This window comes from Tachypleus tridentatus, chromosome 6 (genome assembly GCF_004210375.1).
Source record: "Tachypleus tridentatus isolate NWPU-2018 chromosome 6, ASM421037v1, whole genome shotgun sequence".
Taxonomy (NCBI): Eukaryota; Metazoa; Arthropoda; class Merostomata; order Xiphosura; family Limulidae; genus Tachypleus; species Tachypleus tridentatus.
In genome coordinates this window covers 70,419,242-70,444,162 of record NC_134830.1, presented here as the reverse complement: position 1 = coordinate 70,444,162, position 24,921 = coordinate 70,419,242, and the positions used below count along the sequence as shown (strand labels likewise).

The window sequence follows — 24,921 nt, the reverse complement described above, 5'->3', positions numbered from 1 at the left end:
GTATAAATAGTGCAGTTTGAGTACTGCTTAGCTTCTTTGTGACCCAGAACATGAGATAATGGGGTAACAGTTCAGCAGTGAACACAGACGCTGTAGAAGGGATTCTGCACACAACCACCAAACCACAACAAACCATGGCAGAACCCACACAGTCACCTGAGTTTGAACCATCTGTGTAAATAGGAATGGCAGGATGGTTCAAAAGATGTTCAGCAAATAACAGACTGTATTTTCAATCAGGAGTGTCTGCTTTACTCAGATGACTTAAAGACAGGTCACATTTGTGGACTGTAAGAAGCCATGATGGGATGGGCTGACCAGTGGATACAGCAGTGTTATCCAAAGACAGACCCAATTCATCCAACTATGCTTGGATACGAAGACCAAAAGGAGCAATGGCAGATCGTCTGTTCTGAAAACGTTTGGCTCACCGAGGAAGGGAACACACAACCACGGGTGGGTGCTTTGGTAAGGAACGAAGTTTCGAAGCATAAAGTAATGAAAGTTGCAAATGGCAGAGGTGCAAAGAAGGTTCATGAGACTATGTATAAGCTCTGAACTGGGGAAGTGCAGAAAGCCCCAATGCAGAGCCAAAGTCCTTGATGAGGAATGGGGACCAACATCCTTAAGGCCAAGGTCCTGGCAGAGCCATAGGCCACTGGTCCATAGTCAAGTTTCGATTGAAATAGAGCACAATATATCTTTAGCAGAGAACATCGATCCGCTCCCCATGTGGCGGAAGAAAGGACAAGGAGCATGTTCAGACCTCTTGTTCATTTGACCCACAGCTGCTTGATGTGTGGTAGAAAAGTCAGCTTACTGTCAACGATCAGCCCCATGAACTTTGTCTCAGAGACCATAGGCAGCACAACTTCACCAATTCGAAGTTCAGAATCTGGGTGAATACTCCATTGGCGGCAAAAGTGCATGCAAACGGTTTTAGAGAGAAAAAAGTTAAAGCCGTTTGCAGTGGTCCACTTCAATAATCTATTGAAGGCAGTCTGTAGCTGCCACTCAGTATAACTCATGTTCGTCAACTGACATGAGATGTGAAAGTCGTCGACATAGAGTCCCTTTGCAACAGTAAGAGGTAGTTGTTCAATGATGGTTTTAATTTTTATACTGAAAAATGTGACACTCAAAACACAGCCCTTAGGGACTCCAAGTTCCTGTACAAAAGAATGAGAAAGTGTCGAACCCACACACACTTGGAATCTCATGTCCGTTAAAACATTTTCAATAAAAAGGGGGAAAGGAACACGTAACCCATATATTTGGAGGTCTCGCAAAATGCCATACCTCCATGTTGTATTATAAGCTTTCTCACTGTCAAAGAATATTGATACAAGATGTCATTTCAAAAAGGCTTCTCTGATTGACGTTAAGTCGAATAAGGTGGTCCACAGTGGTACGTTGTCATTGGAACCCACACTAGGTGGGCGAGAGGACGTTCTTTAATTCAAGGAACGAAACAAGATGAGCATTAACCACCCTCTCTAAGGTCTTACAAAGACAGCTTGTCAAAGCAATTGGACGGTAGTTTGACGGAATCTTAGGATCCTTCCCAGCCTTAGAGAAAGGTAGGGATATAGCCTGGTGCCAGGCATCAGGAAAAACATTATCCTGCCAGATCAAGTTAAAAACAATCAGAATAATAGCAAGAGAATAAGGAGATAGATGGCGCAGCATTTCATAATATATATCATCAGGTCCATCGGATATACTGCCAGACAGATGAAGGGCCAGTTTGAGTTCCACCAGTGTAAAGGGACGATTATAGTTATAGAGACAATCAGCTCGAAAGGAAAGAGGTGATCGCTCTGCCCGAGTCTTGATGGCTCTGAAGGTGGAGGAAGAAGCAAAAGTGCTAAATACCTGGCAAAAGCTTTCACCTAGAGTATCGACGAGGCTCCAGGTATCAGCTACTTCCTGGTCATCAGAGAGCAAGATCGAGAGGGGTACACTGACCTTTCGAATCTTGTCCCAAATGACTTTGGAACTGGTGGTAGAAAATATGCTGGTTGTAAACTTAATCCAAGATTCCTTCTGGCTTTGACGTCTTACCCACCTGGCACGTACATGGGCCTGCTGGAAAGCAATGCAGTGCGAGAGTATGGGATGCCTACAAACAGTATTCCAGGCCTATTTTTCAGCCTTCTGTGCCATGTGACAGGCAGGATTCCACCATGGACAAGGATACAGTGGAAAACATGTTTTAGGAATACATTGAGCAGCTGCTTGTATAATTAATAAGTCAGTTACTGCTGCCACACAGTCGTTTATTGATGGCTTACAGGCGATGGCATGATCAAGTTCTGCAAGAGCATTGAAAGAGGGACAGTTTGCCTGATCCAGCTTCCACCGGGGAACGCAGGTCGGGTGACATCGACCACGGCCAGTCTCGCTCAAGATTATAGGAAAATGATCACTGGCCCGTGGATTATTGTCAACCCTCCGTGAAAAATTGGAAAATAATGAGGGTGAACAAATTGAGAGATCAATAGCAGTAAAGGACAGACTAGGTGCATGGAACTAAGTAGAAGAACCAGTATTGAAAAGAGAAAGGTTGTGATCAGAGAGCATACACTCTACAGAGCGACCCTTCCTATCAATATCAGCGCTTCCCCAGAGGGTGTGATGTCCATTAAAGTTCCCCAGGATGAAAAAGGGAGACGGCAACTGTTCAATGAGAGCATCAAGGTCTGATTGATCATATGTGTATCCAGGTGACAGATAGAGAGAACAAACAGTTATGGTATGACCCAAGGAAACACAGATGGCTAAGACCTCCAAGGGTGTGTTGAGTAACAAAGACAAGGTGGGCACATGCTAATCAACCAACAGTGCCACTTCTCTATGCACTCGTCCATCACACAGCCTGTCATTTCTGTACAAAAAAAACTGCCGAATGGTGACTGTATCAGCAGGTTTCAGAAATGTTTCCTGTAAGGAAAGACATACAGGATGGTACGAAGCAATCAGTGCTTTGATGTCATCCAGATTAGAACGCAAACCTCAACAGTTCTATTGTATCAAGGTGACCATTTTTATTTATGTGTAGTCGAATTGGGTGGAGAGCCATTCTGTTTACGACTATGTCATTTTTCTTTGCTGTCTTTTATCGATGGAAATTTATCGACCTCTATGGATCCTGTCCTTGGTTGATTGGACAGATATTTGCTGTTGGAAGAGGATTCCAGCAACTGAAGACGTAAACGAATGATCGGTTTGCATCTTGGAGTGGGAGAAGAAGATATACCCGAGGAAATGCCTGTACCTAGAATCAAAAGAAGTAGATCTTGGGATTCGCTGAAATGTATGTTAGGAAAGAGATGGGTATTGAAGTTGACTGATCAACTTTGTTAACCATGAAGGTCAAAAGACTTTTCATTTGGTTTGAGAACGATTCTTTTGGAGGTACAGAGAGATCCATCTGCACTCACTCCCACTGTAGTAGTGGAACGAAGTGCAGCAGCATACGTCCGAGATGAAGTGGTGGACAGCAACTTTCGAGCCTCAAAGTAAGTAATGTTATGAATCGTATTCAAATGCTGCACCTCTCTTTATTCTAAGTATTTAGGGGAAGAACGAAAGTAGGGTGAGAGCCATTGCAATTGACGCTATGAGGGTCTGTTTCACACTCATAAACATCATGGTCCTTGCTACTGCAACGAGCACACGTCAAGGAACCACGAAATGACGTCTTTTAGTGACTGAACTGCTGACACTGGAAACATCCGAGAGGGTTTGGAATGTATGGCCGTACCCTGTAATTTAGATAACCTATATTGACAGTGGCAGGTGGACGTGCTGATGTAAGTGTCAGAATGAGGACAATGGTCAGCATCGTAATTACATCTTTGTGAGTAGATTTATGCCTCACTGCAGAAACTCCTTGGATGGAAAAACCAGCAAGAATCTCCGACTCTGGGATGTTCTTTAAATCCCTCGCAACAATAACTCCACCTGATGAACTGAAAGTAGCATGAGGTGTAACCTCAATAGATATATCCCCAATCGCCTTTGAATGCAAGGGGCCATCTACAGGAATTCAAGGCCAAAGTGGTGTTTTAGGGTTGGACCCCTCAACCACCAGGATCCTCTCCTCCCCTTCACGGATCACCACGCATGGCAAACACGTGGGTGGATGTTTAGATCCCAGAAGAAGTAAACTGAAAGAATATAACCTTCCCTGGGAGGTCCCCTCACGACCTACACAAATTCAAACCTAGGGGCCCAAAATGGATGAAAAGAAACTGGGAAAGAGGGTAAGGAAGGAGGGGACTAGAACTGAATGCTTAGACCCTCTAACAGAACTTGTAATACACATCCATTGTGAAGACTTTTAATATAGCAGAAAAAAGTTGTTACCTGGCCCCACCTGCATGAGGAAAGACATTCTATCACTGATAGTGGTAAGGCCAAGTGGAATAGGAATTATGAGTGTGTGGAAAGAAATTTCAGAAGTAGGGGAAGAAGTTGGAAGAAGAAGAAGGTGCACATAGCACTCTAACAGTCAAATATCCAGTAGAATTAGTAAGGAAAACAACTAAGAAGGAGTGCTCATTATGTAAATGACTAGAAAAAAACTAAAGCAGGAAAAACCCAAATGAAAATGCTCTACCATGAATGAAAACTTCCTTGAACACGTGGTGCTGGGGAAGGGAGATTTAGTAGAAGTAGCGAAAGTCTCCAACTCTCGTCGAATTAACGCCTGAATCTCTCTCCTCGTTCGACATTGGCAACTCTCCAGGTGGGCACTAGTGACACGAGTTTCGTCCTTAGTGGTGGTACTTCTTTGCCCACTACATAAAAATTCGAATTCCTAAATCCACGTGGACTTTTAAAAAAAATAATAATATAAGAACTACTAAATGAACAAATACTCCAGCTGAAAGTGAAAACTAGCAAGACAGCGCACAAAAAAGTTGCAAAATTCTCTTGAAAAACAACAGAAAATACACGTCTAAACACTGTAGTGCCAATCAAAGAAGTGAGGTGTGTGCTGCAATGTTAACTGCTTGCGCTGGTATAGAGAGCATAATGGGATTGGGGGAAGGTGGTCACATGCTGCTGCAATGACGCAAAACATATAGGGGTATATCTCAATCTGTGAGATATATCAGTGTTTAGAGAGCAAACGAATGTAAAGAAGATTGTTGGGGAGTGAAATAATTTCGTTTACAAATGATCAAAGGTAGGCATATCTCCAATTTTTGTATGTGTACTTATGAGATTTATAAAATGTATTTTTCTACGAAGCATTATGTAAATTGTCCGAAATAGATGGAGTAATCGTCAAAATCTACACAATTGTGATTTTGTGGTACATTGACTCCAGTAATTGTGTAGTTTAACGTTCGTGCAAGTATTAGACTGTCGTCATCACATATAACATAGTAGTTTCATAGTTTTATGTCTCAAAACGACATATTTTATCAAAGCCATGAGTGCAAGCCAACTGAAGTGATTTTAAAAAAAAAGCTATCCCCATTATCTAATATTTGACATATTTATGCAATGGACACTAATCCATCGAAATGCATAAAAGCATAATGGATTATTATCCTGTAATGCCTGGGAAGAACAATACCTTTCTCAGTCTTTCAACCATGACGTAAACCGGTCTCACGTACCAGTAATTTCATATGTATACCCCTTTACTTTTAAATTATGTTTAAGAAGTAAAAGCCAGCGTTGTTGAAGATATAACAAGCAGATTTGGTGGTTTTATTTATGTCATATTGCATCTGAATTTTCTGCACGTATATATATAAAATTCAAATAGCCCTTATCAATTCATAAATGTAATGACGTTGGAGTACGAAATGTTTTTGGGTAATACTCGTAGGATTTGCCTTGTTTAAAATTATACTTATTTAAACTATAGTGACAAGGTTTTCCATGAATTAATTGACGAAATTGTAATTCAACTAACTGATTGTTTGGTTAGGTTAGAAGTGAAATAGCTTTCTTGCAGGAATAATTCTACAACTTTTACGAAGACAGGTTTTTGGAATGAGTTCATGTTTATATATATATATATTCCCCATTTACCTGTGAATATAAGTAATTGGTTGATTAGTTGAAATGGTTTAAATGTATATATTAAAATACAATGGAAATTTTCTAAGACATTGTACTGTGTTTTCAGTTGTATTTTACTCATATTGATTTAATTATAGTACTGAATTATGTTGTTGAATGTACTTAATGCTCTTATAGTTCCTAATTATAAAGATGTTCAGTACATGACGAAAAATAATTTTAAGATTGATTGATGATTTTATAAACTTTATTTTATGGCACTTGATGCTCCATATATTTAAGGGAAAGTTTATAAATCTTAATGGAAATATTCATTGTTATAATACAGAATGTTTGGTTTAGTTTAGTCAGTTATGTTTCTAAATTATATTTTTGGTTTTATTATTTTAATTGCTAAAATAAATTTACACGGTTTCAACAGCCTAAAATAACCCCTAAGGCCTAAACAGTGGCCATTATTAACTAATGCTGCTACCTATGACATTCCTGTTGTTTAAGGGTTGATAGATTGAGCTTTAATATTGTATGAAGTTCTTACAAATTCATTTGAAACACAAAATAAGTGATTGAATGTCAAAAATTAAAATTGCCATAGGCTATTCCTTTTTTTTTCTTTTTTTTATTTACATGTTAGTATTGATCTTTGGGCAAAGAGAGGTTTGACATAATATGATGAGAATCTGGTTTAACATTTGGAAATTTTTCCAAAATTTTCAAACACTGAGTTATAAATGAATAGGAAATTAGGTCATTTTAGGTGGTTAAGTTTTATCTGTTACAATATAGGTATTGTGTGATTTAATTAATTTGTTGTTTTATTTATGTTTGTAATAAAACTGAGTTAGTGCTATAACATACAGGGGAGAATTAACAAGAAAGAGAAATTATTGTGGAGTGGGCTTATTAGTAAACATTTGTCATGCTAACTTGTAGAGCTTATAGTACAAGAAATAAAATATTTTATTGTCATTAAATGGTATGAATTTTACATTGCTTATTTTACTAAAAATATAGGAGCCAACCCATCAGTAGATACAGTGGAGCGCCGTTAAGCCGCGGTACTTGGGGGGTCAACCTACTTAACCGCGGCTTAAACCATTGTGACTGAAAAGCCGAAGTCGCCAACAGCTCCGCCGAGGAGCCTCATCCGGGCCATTGCGTGATCATTATATCGGATTATCGAATTAAAAATAATACTTTAATTATTGATCACTTTTTTCACTGATTTACCGCGGATGAACTTTAATGTATGGAGAGGTGTGATTCGGTAACAATGGTGGCCTCCATAAAGCTGACATAGAGAGCGGATAAGGTAGATTAACGGTCGATTTCTATTGTAATATATTTTATTTATTTCCCAAATTAAAGCAAATCCTTTTTTAAATATCCCCTTGAAGTTATAAAGCCAGGATTAAATTCGTAAGCCGCGTTTTTACACGTTCTTAAAGTAGCGGTGAGCCGCGATAATCCTCGTTCACAAGACTTGCTACAGCGGCTTAAGCGATTCGCGGTTTACTGGTCCGTGGCTTAATGGTGCTCTACTGTATCATCCAACAACATTTGTGCTTTACAATGGATAATATTTATTTATTTATCATTAAACATGTGTAAAAACTTTATAAGAACACTATTGTACATTCTCATATCAATAATATACATTAAAAATTCTTTTCTCTCATTAGTTTATGTCTAGGTGGAATGATCATCTTTATAGTTTTATTTGTTCTAAAATGTGATCAATTTTTCAAAATCCATATTTATTAGTTATGTTTATAGCAAGGTCATTGACCATAAGTAAAAACTTTGAGAACATTACACTTTTTTGAATACACACACACAGAATTCAGTGAAAATGATCCCCCACTAGTGACTGGGGGTATTTATAACATTCTACATGCAAAGGACTGTTGTAACTACAAAATAACTTGCAAGCAACCTGTATTACTCAAATGTGTGAAAAGTCTTTTGAGTGATCTCCTGTACATTTACTACAGACACCATGTTTTATAGGTCAACTGAATAGTTAAAAAAAATAAAACTGTTTGAATTGAGGATAATTCCTACCCTGCCAAAATTTCTGTTTGTGTCCCTCAGCTCTACCATTCTCACCACTGTGTATGTTAAAAAAAAAAACGTACCAACACTATCTGTTTCATTGAAAATCTTATATGCCTCAATTAAAATAACACTTACTCTTCTTATTTCAAGACAAAACAATTTAAAAGATCTTAATCTCTGTTCATATGACAACCTTTCTCCATATTAAAGAAACTACAACACTGTATTTCAAAGAAATTCCTGTCATCAAGATTGTAATAGGTGAAACCTAGTTAGAAGTAAACAATTACATCAAAATTCTCTGTTCCAACAATTATTATAAAGTTGTTAATTTTATTTCTTATACTTCCAGCATTAGAAAGAAAAAGTTTAGCCAACCATTAAAACTACATTGCACTTTTTCCTACCCTGTGCTTATCTCTACATCTTATTTTTTCATTATTTTGGTCCTCACTTCTCTAGTCCTAGTTTAAAGTAGCCACTATAGTTGCACTTAGAAACAAGCCAGCCCCTTTCTTATTTATATGGAAATCGTCTATTTGAAAAGTCTAACTGATCAATCTGCTAGTCCATATATATTAATTTAAGCCTAGATTTCAGTTTAATTAATTAATTGGAATTTTCTACTTGCAATTAAGTTCTTGCCATTTTCTTTAAACACCTTTTAATTAAAAATCTGCAATTACCAGTTATCAATTCTGATCTATCCTCTCATAAATAATTAGCTCCTGTATGTTAAAAAAAAAGCTGCACCATTGCTAGTACTCTCCATTATATCACTTATTCTGTCAGTTATATCCTTCACTCATTCTCCTAAATAGCATAGTCTAATTTTGTTCTATCGTCACCCTAAAAGGCAATCCTATATGTGCATCATGTAAAAGAATAACTTAACTATAACCTCTTACTTTTCATTATAATTCCTATCTGTCTTTTTGTAATTTCTTTCCTTCCCATAATTTCTTGTCTGTACTTGTTAAAAGCTGTAAGTTTTAAAGTTAGTACAGTTAGATGCACTACTTCTAGCTAGCCCTTTTAGTACTATTTCTGACTTTCTAGGAGTTAAATGTTAAAATATATGTTTAGAGCTAAACAGTAACTCCTTAATCCTTAATAATGAAAACATTGGTTGTAACTTTTATAAACCTGAATGCGGAATTGTTCTTTAGTAAATTTACTTTTTTATTGGCCAGTCAATTCTGAAATGGTACACCAGCATTTTCATTTGATTTTTATTAATATTTTTATTTATTGTTTTTGCTAAGTGTTTAATCAGGTGAGTAATCTTGATGGACTGAATATTATTTGCACAAGTTGTATTCTGTTCCTGATGAATATATGTAATTCATCTAATTCTGTTTTTTTTTCTTTCTCTTTTTAATCTAATGTTTCAGGCTGATGTCAGTGCTAGCTTTTTACGAGCAGCCAGGGCAGGAAATCTAGAAAAGGTTTTAGAGTTTTTGAAAGGAAATATTGACATCAACACCAGTAATGCTGTAAGTTGACATCTTTTTGTTGTGTTCAGTAAATTAGTAATTTTTATTGTTATATTTTTTTACTGCAAGTAGTAAGGATATTCGTATAACTAGAATACACAAAGTATAGTCAAACAGTCTTTTCTTTCTTCTCTAGTTAAAAAATTAAAACATATGTTATATGCAACATATGACATATATTTACTTACTGTGAAATGCAGTGTAGTGTTTTGAATATATTGAAGAGTTTATGAGTTAACAAATAATGCTTGTGTTTCCCTTACCTGAAAATGTATTTCCAATAGTCAGTTACCTCTCTTCTCACAGTTGCTACTCTGTGTGCCTGTCAATGAGATTTTGTGTATGTCACTAACTTTGAACTATATATATATATACACACACCACATAAATTTTGTTTTGATGTGACCTGCATTAGTACATGATGTCATTATCATGCACCAATATCCCTTCATCACTAGGAGAGTGATATATCCTCCTTGCACAGTATAACTACCCTAAGCACTTGTACTCAAAAGTATCATCATTAGTAAAAGAGGCAAGAATAAGTTCAACTGGTAATGGAGAGGTCGGGTGGAAAAGTATGCATAGAGTTAGCTATTGAAAATACTTTTGCAAGTAAATAAAATATTGACTTTTCAAATGATCTACTAGTCTCATTACACAAAGTAGATAGAATCCGACTCTGATACAGTGGAAGTTTCAGTGCAAAAGAAAAAAACCTAAAGGAACTTTTTTTTCAGAGTTGGCATCAGGAGGGGAAGTTTCATGGAGTATGATACTCTATTGTGGGGACTTACTAGAAAGGCAATTCTCTTGGGAGACCATTTTCTTCTCAGGGTGTACACTTCATTCTGATAGAAATAAAAAAAAAAAAAAAAAATGAGCCAATGTGTTGCAGGGATGAGTGGTAAAATACATGACCAACCAAGCTTTTGCACCCAACAGTTTGGATGAACATGAAGTTTAGTATGGTTAGGGCAGTAATCAGACTGTATGTTTTGATATGTGTTCTGTTGTACTGTTTACTCACCATACTTATGGGAATGGAGTCTAAGTAGAACACTACTTTGCTCAGTTTGATTGATCAAAATCACAAAGACATTAACATACAAATGACTAACTTTCTGAATTGACTGCCTCACTGGCTAGGACCTGGGAAAGATAAGAGCCTCTTGTGCTCCACTTGAAGGCCAATAGGGAGAATCTTGAGAGATGATCAAATCTGATCAGATACAGTCAATACAAAGAATTTTTACTGAAGAAAATGCAGTAGGTTATCATAAAATCTATTTTGAAAATGTGCCATGAAGGAGCCAAGGAAGTGGGTAGGCACTCCCCCAAATGCTGTGTTTTTCCACAATAGTTTATAAAAAGCATGGGAATGGTCATAGAGGGATATATATATATAACCATACTTGTCCTGTGGAAACCTCCATCTCAGTTGTGAGCATACAGGAACCAGTGAAGATGGGCTTAGTACTTTCTGTTACCTTTAACTCTATGTAAGTTTAAGGAAGTAATCACCTACTACTGAATATTTCTGAAGTGGAGAAAAGACAGTTATTAAAATTTGATAAAGAAATAAATGAGGTACTTATTGCATTAAAATTAGTGACTAGACTGAAGAATTGCAACTGGAGGGAGATGTCTAGATAGAGATGAAATACCAGATTCACATCCCTGCATGTAAGACCTTATCCAATGGTTGTGAAAGAGCAAAGCAAGAGAATCAGAGGAGAAGTGATAGGTTAAGTCTGTGAGTATCCTCCTCAACTTCTGTATCCAACCAGTAAGTGTAGTAGTCTAAAGATCTCTGAATAAGGAGGGGTCATACATAAAGTACAGGCAAATGGGGAATTAATGAAAGGGAGCCATGTGTGTCAAGTAACACCAGATCATCTAAATTAGGCAAAAATGATAACCAAAGTAAAAATTATCACTGTGGCCAGAAAACTAAGAAAAAGAAATGGGCAGAAAGGAATTGTCTCCCTTTCAAGCCATTCATATAGGTAATGTAAGAACAGTCATGGAAGAGAAAGTGAGATTTGAGGAATAGAGTACAGGAGCCATATGAGACATAAATATCAGAGTAGTGCAACCTAAAACCAGAAGGATAAAGAAAGATGCACTTAAGAAAAGGTTAGAAGAGGGAAAAGTGGTCAAAGGTTCAAATGGTATCTGGGTGAGAATGTATAAAACTATAGGAAACTTACAGTCAGGTAAATGAACAGAATGAGGAGAAAAACTAAAGAAGAAAAAGAAAGTAGAAGGAAGAAGGACAGGAGAAGAAACAAGGAAGAACTGTAACAAAGTAGAAGAACAAGAAGAAGACAGTTATGGCAAAAAAGGCAAAAAGTGTAGATATATCTGTTTGACCAGATATTGTCAAAGAATTCCAAAGGATGGTTAACAGAAGATGGCCTGGAGGCAGAGAATGTCAGGCAGACAAGTGCTGATAAAAACGTCAATTGCATTGGGAAACAAAGAGAGAGTGGAAGGAAGAATCTAGTGGAACAAAAGAAGAACAAGACAGTATGAGAAACTGCCTTTTGATGAAATGATGGACAAATCCACATATAATTGCTAAGGGACCACAGTCCTATATGAAAGAGTATTGTAGAAGGTTGGAGCATGAAGAACCTTGATAATAGAAGAAGAAGTGGTACTTAAATGGCAGTCAAAGAGGATATCAAGACAGAGTTGTTCAGTAAGGAACTACCAAGAGGACTCGTCAAGGTTTATTGTGGAGCATTGACAAAACACATGAGGGAATGCAGAAGGAGAACATATAAAGTCTGTGTGTGTCCACAGCTAGAGCATCCAGTTGTGTGATTGAGGTCTAAAGGAGCTGAGGTAATGAGACATTCCATGACTCATAGATGGAATGTCATGAAGAGAAGAGTTTTTGAGGTGGATCAAATATGGAGTCAGAGTGAGGAACAATCATGATAATAAGCCCTACCATCTCAAATGAACAACTTTTTAGAGGAGAAGGAATATGGCTGCGAAAGAGATCTACCATGTAGAAGCAAAAAGAGTCAAACATCCAGAAAGGGATGAAAACAAAGATGAACATAAGGGTGTGAGAAGCAAAACCTTTCATGACCTGAATGAAGACATAAGAGTGTAAAACCAGTAAGTCATATCATGGTGAACAAAGTGAAGTGAATGCCATGATGGTTTGACTGTTGGAAGAAAGACATTTGAGACTAGGAACATCTTCATTCAAAGGCCAGAGGATTAAAACCTATGAAGAGAAAGAAATCCTTTCATCAGAAACTGAGGAGTCATGAGAAATGACTCAGAGAAACATATGATGAGGAGATTTCAGTTTCCTGTGTTCATTGGAGTAGTGAAGAAACAGAAACAGTAACCCAGAGGTGTGCAGGTGACTTTCTATGGCTTTCAAAACTAAGAACTTCAAGATGGTGGAAATTTTGAGAATTAGAAGGGGAAGGAAAATCAATGAGGAAATAGGAACAGAAGGAAAGTGAAGAAAGAGAGAGAGTGAATAAGAACTTGAATGACCCAATTGTGAGCCATTAAAGGAGTCCACAGTTTAACAAAGAAGAAAAGAAGTGCACCCATAGGATCTTAGCTGAATGGGTACAAAAAGAACTAATCATTGGCAGGATATATAAAGGTTAACCTCCAGGAAGAAGATTAGTGAGAGAAGGTAGAGTGGTGGGAAGTCAAAATTAAAAGGATGAGGGTACAGGAATGAGCCAGAGGGGAAACTAAAGAAGTGAGAGAAAATTGATCTAAGCCTTGTGCCTAAGACTAAGATGTGAGGAACACCACAAAGACCTTGTGGCAAATGAGTATAGTTAGACACAAATTACATAGGGAGGATTAAGGAAGATGGATTATAGAGAAAGGGGTGTCATGTCTCAATAGATCTCAACTATACAAGAACCATGTGATGAAAGAGAGAGTAAAAGAAATGTCCTAGGACCAACTATAGAAAATTTCCAGAAATATTATCTGGATCACACTAGAGAACCTCAGATAGAAGATAAGAAGAAAATGGATTGCTAAGGATAAAGCGAGGAGAAGGCATACTGGGATACTGGAGACAAAGAGTCAACACCCCAGCAGCCAGAAGAGATTCCAGGGATTGATGATCAAAGGAAGCAGAAAGGAAATGATCACAATTCATGTCAAAGAAATCATGGCAATGAAGAGGATGGCGTGTGTAAGAGTGGCAATTATGCATAAATATCATTGCATGGATACTGATGTCAGATGAAGAGGTAAAAAAATAAAACTAGAGCATGGAATAAGTATCATTAACAAACACAGAAAATAGGTGAAAGAGGGAGCATAGTACAAACTCAACACAGTCAACAAAGAGAGAAAGAGATGAGAATTTTATCAGCAGAAAACAAGGAGGCCAGAGAAAAACTAGCCCACAGAAATAGCAGGCCAGAATTGTTGGCCTTGTGATTTGCTCTGGAGGATGTATGGAAAGTAGAAGGAAGGAAGGTAAAATCCATGAAATGTTAAAAACTAATGGTAACATCTGTAAATATAGAACCTCCAGCAGTCGTGAACAATTATATAGGATCTCTGGGGAGTTTTGAGACATTAAGTTGTATGTTTTTTGAGTTTTTCCAAAAACTGTATTAGAGGACATTAACTAGTCTTACTCCAGATAAAATTTCAGCTTTGTGAACAGAGGTAGAATCTCGTGAGGACAAAGCCGTAGAAACATGAAAGTGAAAGGTAACCCTAACACAGTTTGTAGTTTACCACTGTTCACAAATGAACATAGATGATAAATAAAATTATAAATCTCACAAAAGTCAAAAAGGAAGAACAGGCATGCACTGAAAGAAAATATTGTCATAGAAACAGTAAATATAATATCAAAGATTACGACATGAAATCTATTACAAAGGTTACATGTGGTCACAAAATGAAGAGCAGAATTAAACTCATCTGTTAACAGCAGTGCAGAGTTTAAGAATGACATTAATTTTGAGTGCAAGTGCTCGTGGGGATCTATTTGCCATCCTGTTGGTAGAGGGCTGTTGTGACATGATGGTTACATTGTTTTTTTAGTTTCTTGTGCAGATTGATCATATGTTTAGTTTTGATACCATTTGTTTCACATTTAGCATATTTATACTGTTTATTGTAAGGATAAATAATTGCCTTAAATATGTTGTCTTCATTATATTATTAAACAGTCAAAAGTTTCAAGAGAGGTAAATAACTGTGTAATATTTTAACATCGTTCTGTATTTATAGTTTATGGTGGATACAGTATAAAGTTATTTTTGGTTATCTATTTGAATTAAAGTACAAACTGTGAAGCAAAACTATAAAAGTAATATGCTTAATATAAAATATTAGTGATTTTCCTATAATCATGTTACCATCCTAAATATCTTAATAAGCACTGGTTTTCTTTAATCATAGAATAAAGTTATTACTTCACTTTTTCACTGTTGCATCTACACGTAATTTGTTTATTTCTTTTTTTCAGAATGGGTTAAATGCATTGCACCTTGCCTCTAAAGAGGGTCATGTGAACATTGTTAGTGAGTTGATAAAGCGAGGAGCCAATGTTAATGCTGCTACAAAAGTATGTTAACTTATTGAAATAAATGTAATGGTAAATCTTGTGAAAATGTTTACATGAGGCTCTCTTTTTATTTAAGTATTTCGTTTCTTAAATATTTCACTTACAAACTTAATAAGGAATAATCTCACAAAAGACGTAAATAATGTATAGGGAAAAATTATACTTCTGTAATTAATTTATGTATAGAAAGAGGATAGTTTTAATTGGTCTCACCACTAATATTAAACTGTTCATTATATGGGAATAGAATGTGTTTCACTAACATGTTATTGAAAATACAGTGACAATATATATGTTGTATTGTTTATTTATTTACTATACATAGAACAGACAGAGATCCTTTTACACCTTTTTCAGTTGAACTGGATTTCTTATTTCCTAAAGTATTTAGGGAAACTTCATTCTATGCTATTTTCAGATAAGAACAAATTGTCAGTAATTATCAATAACTTCAAATCAAAAGTAAACTAACTCTATAGATTAGAACTAAAATATAATGTAATGTTTTAAGTCAATGAATCAAATTTTGTATAAAATAATGACGAGAAGTATATAATGTCCTACATTAAAACACAAAAAAACACTAAAACCTGTACTTATTAGAATGCATTTATTTATTCTTTTAGATATGATTTTTTAAATTTTATATTGATAGTTCATCTGTAGGAGAGAAACAATCATATCTTATTCATTAGAAAAACCTGTACATAAAATTTGCATGGCATTTTAACATGTAATGCATACTTTGTGATATATATATATTGATATATTGCAAATTTCTGCAGAATGTTACCTGCAGAATTTGAACACTGAAATAGGGCATTTAGTACTAAACTACAACAACAAGAATATTTTCAAGTATTTTTTTATTTTTTAGGCATAAATATTTGAAATTTTATTATTGTTTGAAAACTACAATTTTAGGTACATTTTCCATAAAAGTGCATCCTTTTCCAGGCCATTTTCTCTATTTTCCTGGTCTTTTGCTTTTATCTTCTTTCTTTCATGAACATAACTGATAATACATACAAATAAATAACAGTTGTTTACAATTTCATTGATTTTTTGGGATGAACAATTATGTTGAACTTCCAACAAGTACAGAATTCATTATGAACACTTCTTTGGGCTTCTTTTCATCTGCTTACCCTTGCATCTTCTTCTTCTGTTTTATTTGGTTAATCTTGCATTTTATTGTATTCTCATGGAACTCCTCAATTGAATTTGTTTCCTTTATTATCTTGCATCTTTCTCATAAAATATTGGTAGAATTTCATTAGGTTCAGGGAGACCTCTGACTTAGCTTCATTACATTATGAAATAATCAATGCAAAAATATTTAGCCAATTATATTTTTTTCTGCATAAATAGTCCCATGGGACTTAGAACACATTTGTACCATGGAGATATGCATTAGTGTCATTTTGAAAAATTTATTATTACTTTCAAAATAAAATATTTGTTGTTCATGAAAACCATTTTGAGAATTCCTAAACTTTATCAGTTATTTTAAATAAGATCAACATATATAAATTGATCATTAGGGAAAAAAAGTGTTGAACGCTTTCATAATATTTTCTGGAAAGAAAAAAAAACAGTCTTAGTATTATTTCATTCATGAATGAATACATTTTTTCCCATCTTGTTTAATGGTAAAAGATGTATATATATACATATACATGTTTTCTTGTGTATTGATTATGTGTATAATTTGGCAATAAAATATTTTTTATTAATTTACATAATATACTTGTTACATTTAAGAAATTGAATGTTATGGAGGGAGTGTTAAATAAAAAAATTTTGATAATTTTTAATTACTGTGTGGAAGGTCTGAAGTGATACAGTATTTAATAATCATCATTCTACATATATATTTAGTTGCTACCTGTGTGATACAAAATCAATAACAAAAAATAAGCAGACCTATCAATCCAAAGGTGTCATTGTGTGATAAACCAATTTAATAGTTTTTACTTGCTTACACATCCCATATTATAATCTCATACTTTCTAGCCTCTAAGACATTTTTCTTTTCTGCTGAAAAAAAATCATTTACCACTTCTAGATAACATTACCCTTGCCAGTTGTAATTTGCAGACATGCAGCCAGAGATGTCTGATATGCAGTGAGAAACTAAAATAGGCATTTGTAGATATGAGCAACTTTAAATGGGTTCTTAAGTAAAAACTTTTGCAGTTCTAAATTTTAAGATTTTCTCTTTCAGGAACATCATTGAGCTAGTTAAGAAAGAGCCTCTGTGTATCAATTTCCATGATCTTCCTTGGTGTATCACATTTTTTGCAATATATTTAAATATTATAAGGAATCTTTGCAATTTGAGATAACTGTAGAGGATCCATTAAAGTGAGTGTTTGAGCTACTTCATTTTTGTCACCAAGGCATATACACTAGGATTTTATCGATACTTGTACAATGCATCATAATCAGGAATGCTGTTTAAAGAAGAACAGTAAATATACCTGGAGATCTTTGAAGGGGTTTTAAGTAGTTGTAGATTTATCATATTAATAGTCTGTATCGAATAATAATGGGAATTTGAATAAATGCTTGTATAAGTAGTTGAATTGTTGGAAAATGCATGATTCACTGTTTCTTTATTACCCTCCATTTTACAAGTAATAGTTGCCTATCACAATCTTTGTTTGTCAGTTCTTATTAGCAGTTTGTGATTGTGTATCCTATAGAAAGGGAATACATCTCTACACATAGCCTCCCTAGCAGGCCAGGAAGCAGTGGTAAAACTTCTTGTGCAGAGTGGGGCTAACGTGAATGTTCAGTCTCAGAATGGCTTCACTCCCCTTTATATGGCTGCCCAAGAAAACCATCACAGTGTTGTTTGCTTCTTACTCACCAATGGAGCAAATCAGAGCCTTGCAACAGAGGTGTGAAACCTTTTTATTTTCTAAAAGTCTGTTGTGGAAGATTCTTTGTTTATGTTGATGTACAATTAGGTTACTCATTGTAATAGAATACTGATGATAAAAAATATAAAAGAATTGATTAAAATATTTGAACCAGTTAAGGAATAATTTCAATAGCTTAAAGATGTATCTGTGACAAAGAGAAATAGCTAAATATCATTTTCTACACCCATAATTACAGTTATTTGAAAGGTATTTACTCTACAAACATGGTAATTCAAGAATAAACTTAGCTCACAGTTGCTTGATATTTGCAAGAACAAGAGGTTCATGAATCTAATGGGCAGAAGGACAGATGCAAAAAGAAAGAAAAGAGATCAGACATGGTGCTGAAGTCAAAACCAAAATAAAAATAGTATTTTAGTGAATTAAGTCTGTTGTTACTGACCATTGCTAATGGTAAAGACTGTTACAAAAAAAAAACAGTTAAATATTAATGAATGAAGAGAGTTAAACTGCATTTAAACTGTACTTTATCTACAGTATTTGTTTTTTTTTCCACTTAAGTAATATTTAGTGTTTACTTTGTATTCAATTCATATAAAAACATTTAAAATTAGAGTGAATACTTAATAGCCATGGTACTTTAAATTTGTTTAGGTGGGATTAGAGTAAATTATTCTGTGAGACCTTCCTCTTCTCATAATTAGCTATTTTTCTGTGTGTCAGTAACAACCAAGCATGAGTACATGTATACTTGATTCAATTTTATTACTCATCAGAATTTCTACTGACCTACCTTCAAATTGAAATTCTATTAAATAGGATTGGACTACCTTAATCTGTGAGACCTTGGCATAGTCAAACACATCAGTTAAAAGGGTTTGACTTCCTGAGTCCAAAACTGTAGTTAGATTTCAACTCAGTCAAGAAGTGATGGAGCTATGAGCTATTAGTTTGTACATGAAAAAGCTCAGAGCCATTCTAATTAATATATGGGATGTTTAAGAAGTATTGATAATATATATGTAAAAATGGCTGGTATGGATAGAGAAAGCACTATGTAGAGGAGCGAACAACGTTTCAACCTTCTTTGGTTATCATCAGGTTCACAAAGAAAGAAAGAGGTAACTGACCAATAGCTGACCACATGTTTGAAGGCAGTTGTGTATTTAAGTGTAGGGATGTAGATGGCATGCTTAGATGTTGATTATATTTATTAATATAGGTATAAAGGTGTTCCTTTGTATTGGTTTATTTTGGGCTTGAATTGTTGTATAAGTTTTGCACTTGTTTATGTTTGTTTCTCTATTTAGTATTTGGGTGTTTTCTCTGGTTATGCTGTGTTTGTTTGATTTGCAGTGTTTGAAAATGTGTGAAAGTGACTTTTTGTGTTCTTTGAATCTGGTTTCCATTTTTATACTTGTTTCTCCAATATGGAAGTCATGGCAGTTATCACATTGTATTTTATAAATAATGTTGGTGTAGTGTTTGTCAGTTTAGTTTTTACTTAATGTAGACCTTAGTTTTGTGCCTGGTTTTTGAATAAATTTGGTATTAAATGTAATGTCATATTTTGTTACCAGTTTTTGACAAATGTTGGTTATTTTTCTGCTGATGTCGGGAATATATGGTATGCAGCAATATATAGTTTTGTGATTTTTTGATTCGTGGGATATATTTACCTTTGCTAGTTGATTTTGCTTTTTGTCTAGGTGTGTGCGTACAATGTTTTCTATGGTTTGTGGAGGAAACTTATTGATGTTGATAAAGTATTATCTTATACAACAACTCAAGCCCAAAATAAACCAATACAAAGGAACACCTTTATACCTATATTAATAGATATAATCAAACATTTAAGCACACCCTCTACATTCCTACACTCAGTTACACAACCCCTTCAAACAGGTGGTCAGCTATTGGTCAGTTACCTCTTTCTTTCTTTGTGAACCTGATGCTGACTTAAGAAAGTCGAAACATTGTTTTCTCCTCTACATGAAAAAAAAATTTTCTCAACCCAAACCAGCCGTTTTTACATATATATTTTTCTCTACAAGTGGGTTTTCTCGTCATCACTAATTAAGTATAGATAATGTTAAGTAATTGTTCATGATTTTAATAATACAGGGTGTTTGGAAAGTCACTGTGCAGTTTTGAAAGCAGTGATAACAGTATTCATTCAGTCTATTTCAAGCCAGCAACTGATAGCGGTGTTTAGAAACAAAATAAGAAGGATCCAAGCCTGTATTGATGCCAAAATTGAAAGTGTTTCAACATTGTTTATAATTATCATTCATATTCACCTCTTGTATTCTATATTGAAATATGTCTGTTGATAAATATATAAGTGCACAGTGACTTTCTGAACACCCTGTATATTTAAAGAGTGAAAATAATGCATTAAGAAAATTGAAATCAAAATTTGCATTAAATAAAATAATATAAACATATCCTTGTTTTTTGATATATATATTTTTTTATACTGATGAAATTTTCTGCTTGAGAAGATTCCAGTTTACTTTTTTTTGCTTAAAGTAAATTATTCAGTAACATAGTGTTAAAAATGGTACAGTAAAACCTATGAAAGATTGAAGAAAGTAACTAATTATCATTAAGTATTTTTCAAGCTAGCAAGGATTATACAAGTTACCATTAAACACAAATGTGTAATATAATTCTACTAACAATAAATATATTGTATAATATTAAGTTTGTTAAGTAACATCAAGAAACACAATTTTTTGTGGTGTCTGTTGGTACGAAAAGAGTTGAGAAATTGTCTTAATACTTTCTTCAAAAGTTATCAGTATTAAAACAGTTAAATGATAGTTTTTTTAACCATAGAATAATTTATTTTATATAAACAGAAACAAATAATACTGAATTGGGTTTATTGTTTGAAATAAGAGCAAAGTTATTGAAATATTTGAGATTAAGGCTTGTACCTTTTAAGCTTGCTCTGTTACTGTTGTTTTTTGCAAGGGATTTGGATAGGGACTAGTTATAGTAAGTTTTATTTTTTTGAAATGGTTTCAATGTTATATTGTTTCAATTTTTCTGATATTTCCATAACGAGAGTGAAATATTTTTATTCTTTAGGATGGTTTTACTCCACTTGCTGTGTCTCTTCAGCAAGGTCATGACAAAGTTGTGACAGTACTACTTGAGAATGATGCCAAGGGGAGAGTTCGTCTCCCAGCTCTCCACATTGCTGCTAAAAAAGATGACTGCAAAGCAGCTGCATTACTTCTTCAAAATGATCACAATCCAGATGTGACTTCAAAAGTATTGTTTTTTTTATTTGGTTAGATGTCATATAATACTTTTTCAAATATATTATAATATGTTGAAAATTGGAACAAACCTAGCTTCTTTTAGGATATGGGATATTTCAGCATCTTTATTAAACTGTTTAGTAAAGGTTTGCATCTCATCATCTGTGAGTGTTTTTTTTTTGTATGTTGCCCTTATTAGAAAGTGTCTCTGCCAGAGAACTTTCTCTTGTATATCATAAAAGTATGGTTATATAAATTATACACTAGATAAATTATTCTGTTACAACTTATTTTCTGATCTGAGTTGAGAATTGGTATGTAATTTTGTTACTAGAATTTCTTTGCAATACCCTCACATAAGCATAAATTCAAATCAGTCTTAAATTAATATCAAAAACTGGAAGGTAACAGATCACCTGATAAAATTTGTATTAAAAAATAAGTTTGAAAGGATGGAGTTGGCATGATCAACAGATATATGGAAGATTCAAAAGTAAAACATTTACTTATTTTGTGTCATAATCATTATAGAATAAAAAAAAATGGTTTGAAAAGAGAAATTCCAAATTTTCCATCTTTATATATATAACTGTGATAGAATAATATATTCATTCATATTTGATAGTGTACAAATTTACACAAAACTTTAATGTTGTTTCAAACTACATGGGGCCCGGCATGGCCAAGTGTGTTAAGGCATTCAACTCGTAATCTGAGGGTCGCAAGTTCGAATCCCGGTTGCACCAAACATGCTCGCTTTTTCAGCCATGGGGGCATTATAATGTGTCAGTCAATTTCACTATTCATTGGTAAAAGAGTAGTCCAAGAGTTGGCAGTGGATGGTGATGACTAGCTGCCTTCCAATCTAGTCTTACACTCCTAAATAAGGGACAGCTAACGCAGATAGCCTTGAGTAGCTTTGCGTGAAATTCAAATTCAAGCTACATGACAGTTCATGTACATTTTCAGTGGCACTGCTGCTGTTATTTGAAGAGAGAAGATTTGTTAGTGAAAGTTTGAAATATTTATGTGATGTGTATATAACATAGAAAAAAATTTTATTGAATATCTAATTATTTTCATATATTTACTGAAATATTTAATTTTTGGTTCATAAATATTTGTTTTGACTATTTGCAGTTATATGACATTTAAATCAACATTTTAAAAGTGTTTTACACTTCAATAAACATTCCTTCATATGTTATGCCAGGTATTAAATGTTCTAAAATATGAATTTACTTCAAATTTTCAGAGTGGCTTCACACCACTTCACATTGCAGCTCATTATGGTAATGACAATATTGGACGTCTTTTACTCGAGAAAAGTGCCAAGGTTAATCATGTTGCTAAGGTATTATGAATTGTGCATATATATGTTTGGGTATAAGTAATGTATATATACATAATATGTGAATCGCTGAATTCAGAACACAAATGTGAGTCAATTTTCACGAGATTAATTTGAAGTGTGGAAAGATTTCTTAAAATCCTAAACTATTATATATGAGAGCTATTAATGAATCTCTTCAAAATGGCATTTGTTATATTAGTATGAGCTTTATAATTGATAAATACATCAGCTTATTAATTAAATATTAACAAAAACATATAAAACAATTCCCACTTTTGAGTATGTTTTTATTCTTTAGAACAATAAATGTAACATATGCGAGTATGTGTGTAATTTTAGGTTAGATAATTCAAATAAAGATAACCTCTTTGCATTAGTGAGTAGAATGTTACCTTTATATGATGTCCGTAGAAGAAATTGAATAATACAACACTGTTAATATAAAAGATTTCACCATTGACAATTGTTGATGATAAGGGTAATAAAAATATATTAATATTGTGTTAAGAATATTAGTTTAGAAAATCCTTTTCTATGTTTCAGCACCAAATAACTCCTCTCCATGTAGCATCAAAATGGGGTAAATCAAATATGGTGATGTTACTTTTAGAAAAAGGAGCCCAAATTGGTGTCCTTACAAAGGTAAGATATTATCTCAAAAACATTGTTTTTCTCTTATTTGTTCAATTGCAGAATTTCTTTTTAACCCTTTTACCGAATTTTGCAACTAAAGTCACCTAAACTTTGTCTTCCCTTTTAACTGCATAAGCTGACAAAAGTCCACAAAGAAGAAGAAATTTGTCCCTTCACTGTGGTAATCTACAACTGTTGCTTAGCATAAACTGTTGATTACCATGTTATAGGGAAGAAAGACGTGTTTTACAGTTGACTCTTGTCGATTTTAACAGTGTAATGAAAAATATTTTTACTCCTTTTTTTTTTACAGTTTTCAAAAGTAAACATTAATTTTTCTTACATCTTAATGTAAACAAACGTTATTTTTGAATAAAATTTTCAAAATTCTGACATTTATTTTTCATGGCAAAACTGATAACTTAGATGGTAAACATTATCTAAAGAGTTTTGCATCAAAAGGGTTAAATTGTGAGTTTTAAGAATCTTCATCAAATTGCTTTTAATTAGTTTGTAACACAGTAACTACAGACAAATGTTTTATACCACCTAGATATATGAAATAAAAACATATAATTGTGGAGAAAGAGAATTTACAAGAGACAGATATTGGAACCTTCAATTTCATACTAAAGTATTCTTTAGGCTCAAATTTAACTAATAAGATAAGGTAAATAATGTAATGTTTGCATTATAGATGGATGTGGTGTACATACTATACATTGTTTAACAACAACACATTTAAATGCAAAAAATTTAAATCAGAATACAACAATTCATATCTGAATAAATTTAAGAAGTTATAAATCAATTCAAATAAAACATTTTACAAACTAAAGACTCGTAAAGCTATGTGTGACAAATTATCAAATATAAGAGGTCTGTTCAAAAAATACGCGGACTGTTTGAATTGCGTGGCTCCAGTTGGTTCCAGGGGAATCCACTTGGTGTCGCTAGGTTCAGTTGATTATGACGCCATTTCTCGATTGCAGATATCTTCATTTGTGTATTAGCTACGCGGTTTTAAGTGAAGTGCGATTTTTTCGTTTGGCGGATTTCAGAATAAATGACCTGAAGGAGCAACGACTTGCTGTGAAATTTTGTGTTAAACTTGGAAAATCTGTGACTGAAACTTTTGCTATGCTTAACACGGCTTATGGTGATGTTGCTATGAAGCTTATGGCATGTTTCAAGTGGCATGAACGTTTTAAGGATGGTCGACAGTCCATTGAAGATGATGAGCGTCCTGGACGTCCTTCCACGTCAACTGACGACCCACATGTCGACAAAATCAACACCCTGGTGCGGGCAAATTGACGTCTGACTGTCAGGGAGCTTGCTGAAAAGTGTGGGATATCAGTTGGATCTTGTTACGAGATTTTGACTGAAAAATTGAGGATGCACCACGTTGCTGCGAAATTTGTGCCTCAGAACTCGTGAGTTTTTGGCCAAACACTCGATCACTGTTCTTCCCCACCCCTCTACTCACCTGACCTTGCTCCTTGCGATTTTTTCTTGTTCCCCAAACGCAAAAGACCCTTGAAAGGAAGAAGATTTGAGACGATTCCCGAGATTAAGG

The 24,921-nt window shown here is 34.3% G+C and overlaps 1 protein-coding gene across 8 annotated transcripts in view; it reads left to right on the top strand.

Moving 5' to 3' along the window:
* The window catches only part of LOC143252767 (uncharacterized), a 183,940-nt gene that overhangs the window by 36,277 nt on the left and 122,742 nt on the right, over nt 1-24,921 (top strand). For 7 of the 8 annotated variants that reach the window (XM_076505426.1, XM_076505427.1, XM_076505429.1 and 4 more), the window contains exons 2-7: nt 9,501-9,602; nt 15,094-15,192; nt 17,901-18,098; nt 21,180-21,365; nt 22,611-22,709; nt 23,253-23,351. In XM_076505426.1, the coding sequence (XP_076361541.1) occupies nt 9,501-9,602; nt 15,094-15,192; nt 17,901-18,098; nt 21,180-21,365; nt 22,611-22,709; nt 23,253-23,351 (783 nt within the window). Of the gene's footprint in view, nt 1-4,789; nt 5,198-9,500; nt 9,603-15,093; nt 15,193-17,900; nt 18,099-21,179; nt 21,366-22,610; nt 22,710-23,252; nt 23,352-24,921 lie in introns of those variants that run through there. The other variant, XM_076505430.1, reaches the window with a different exon arrangement.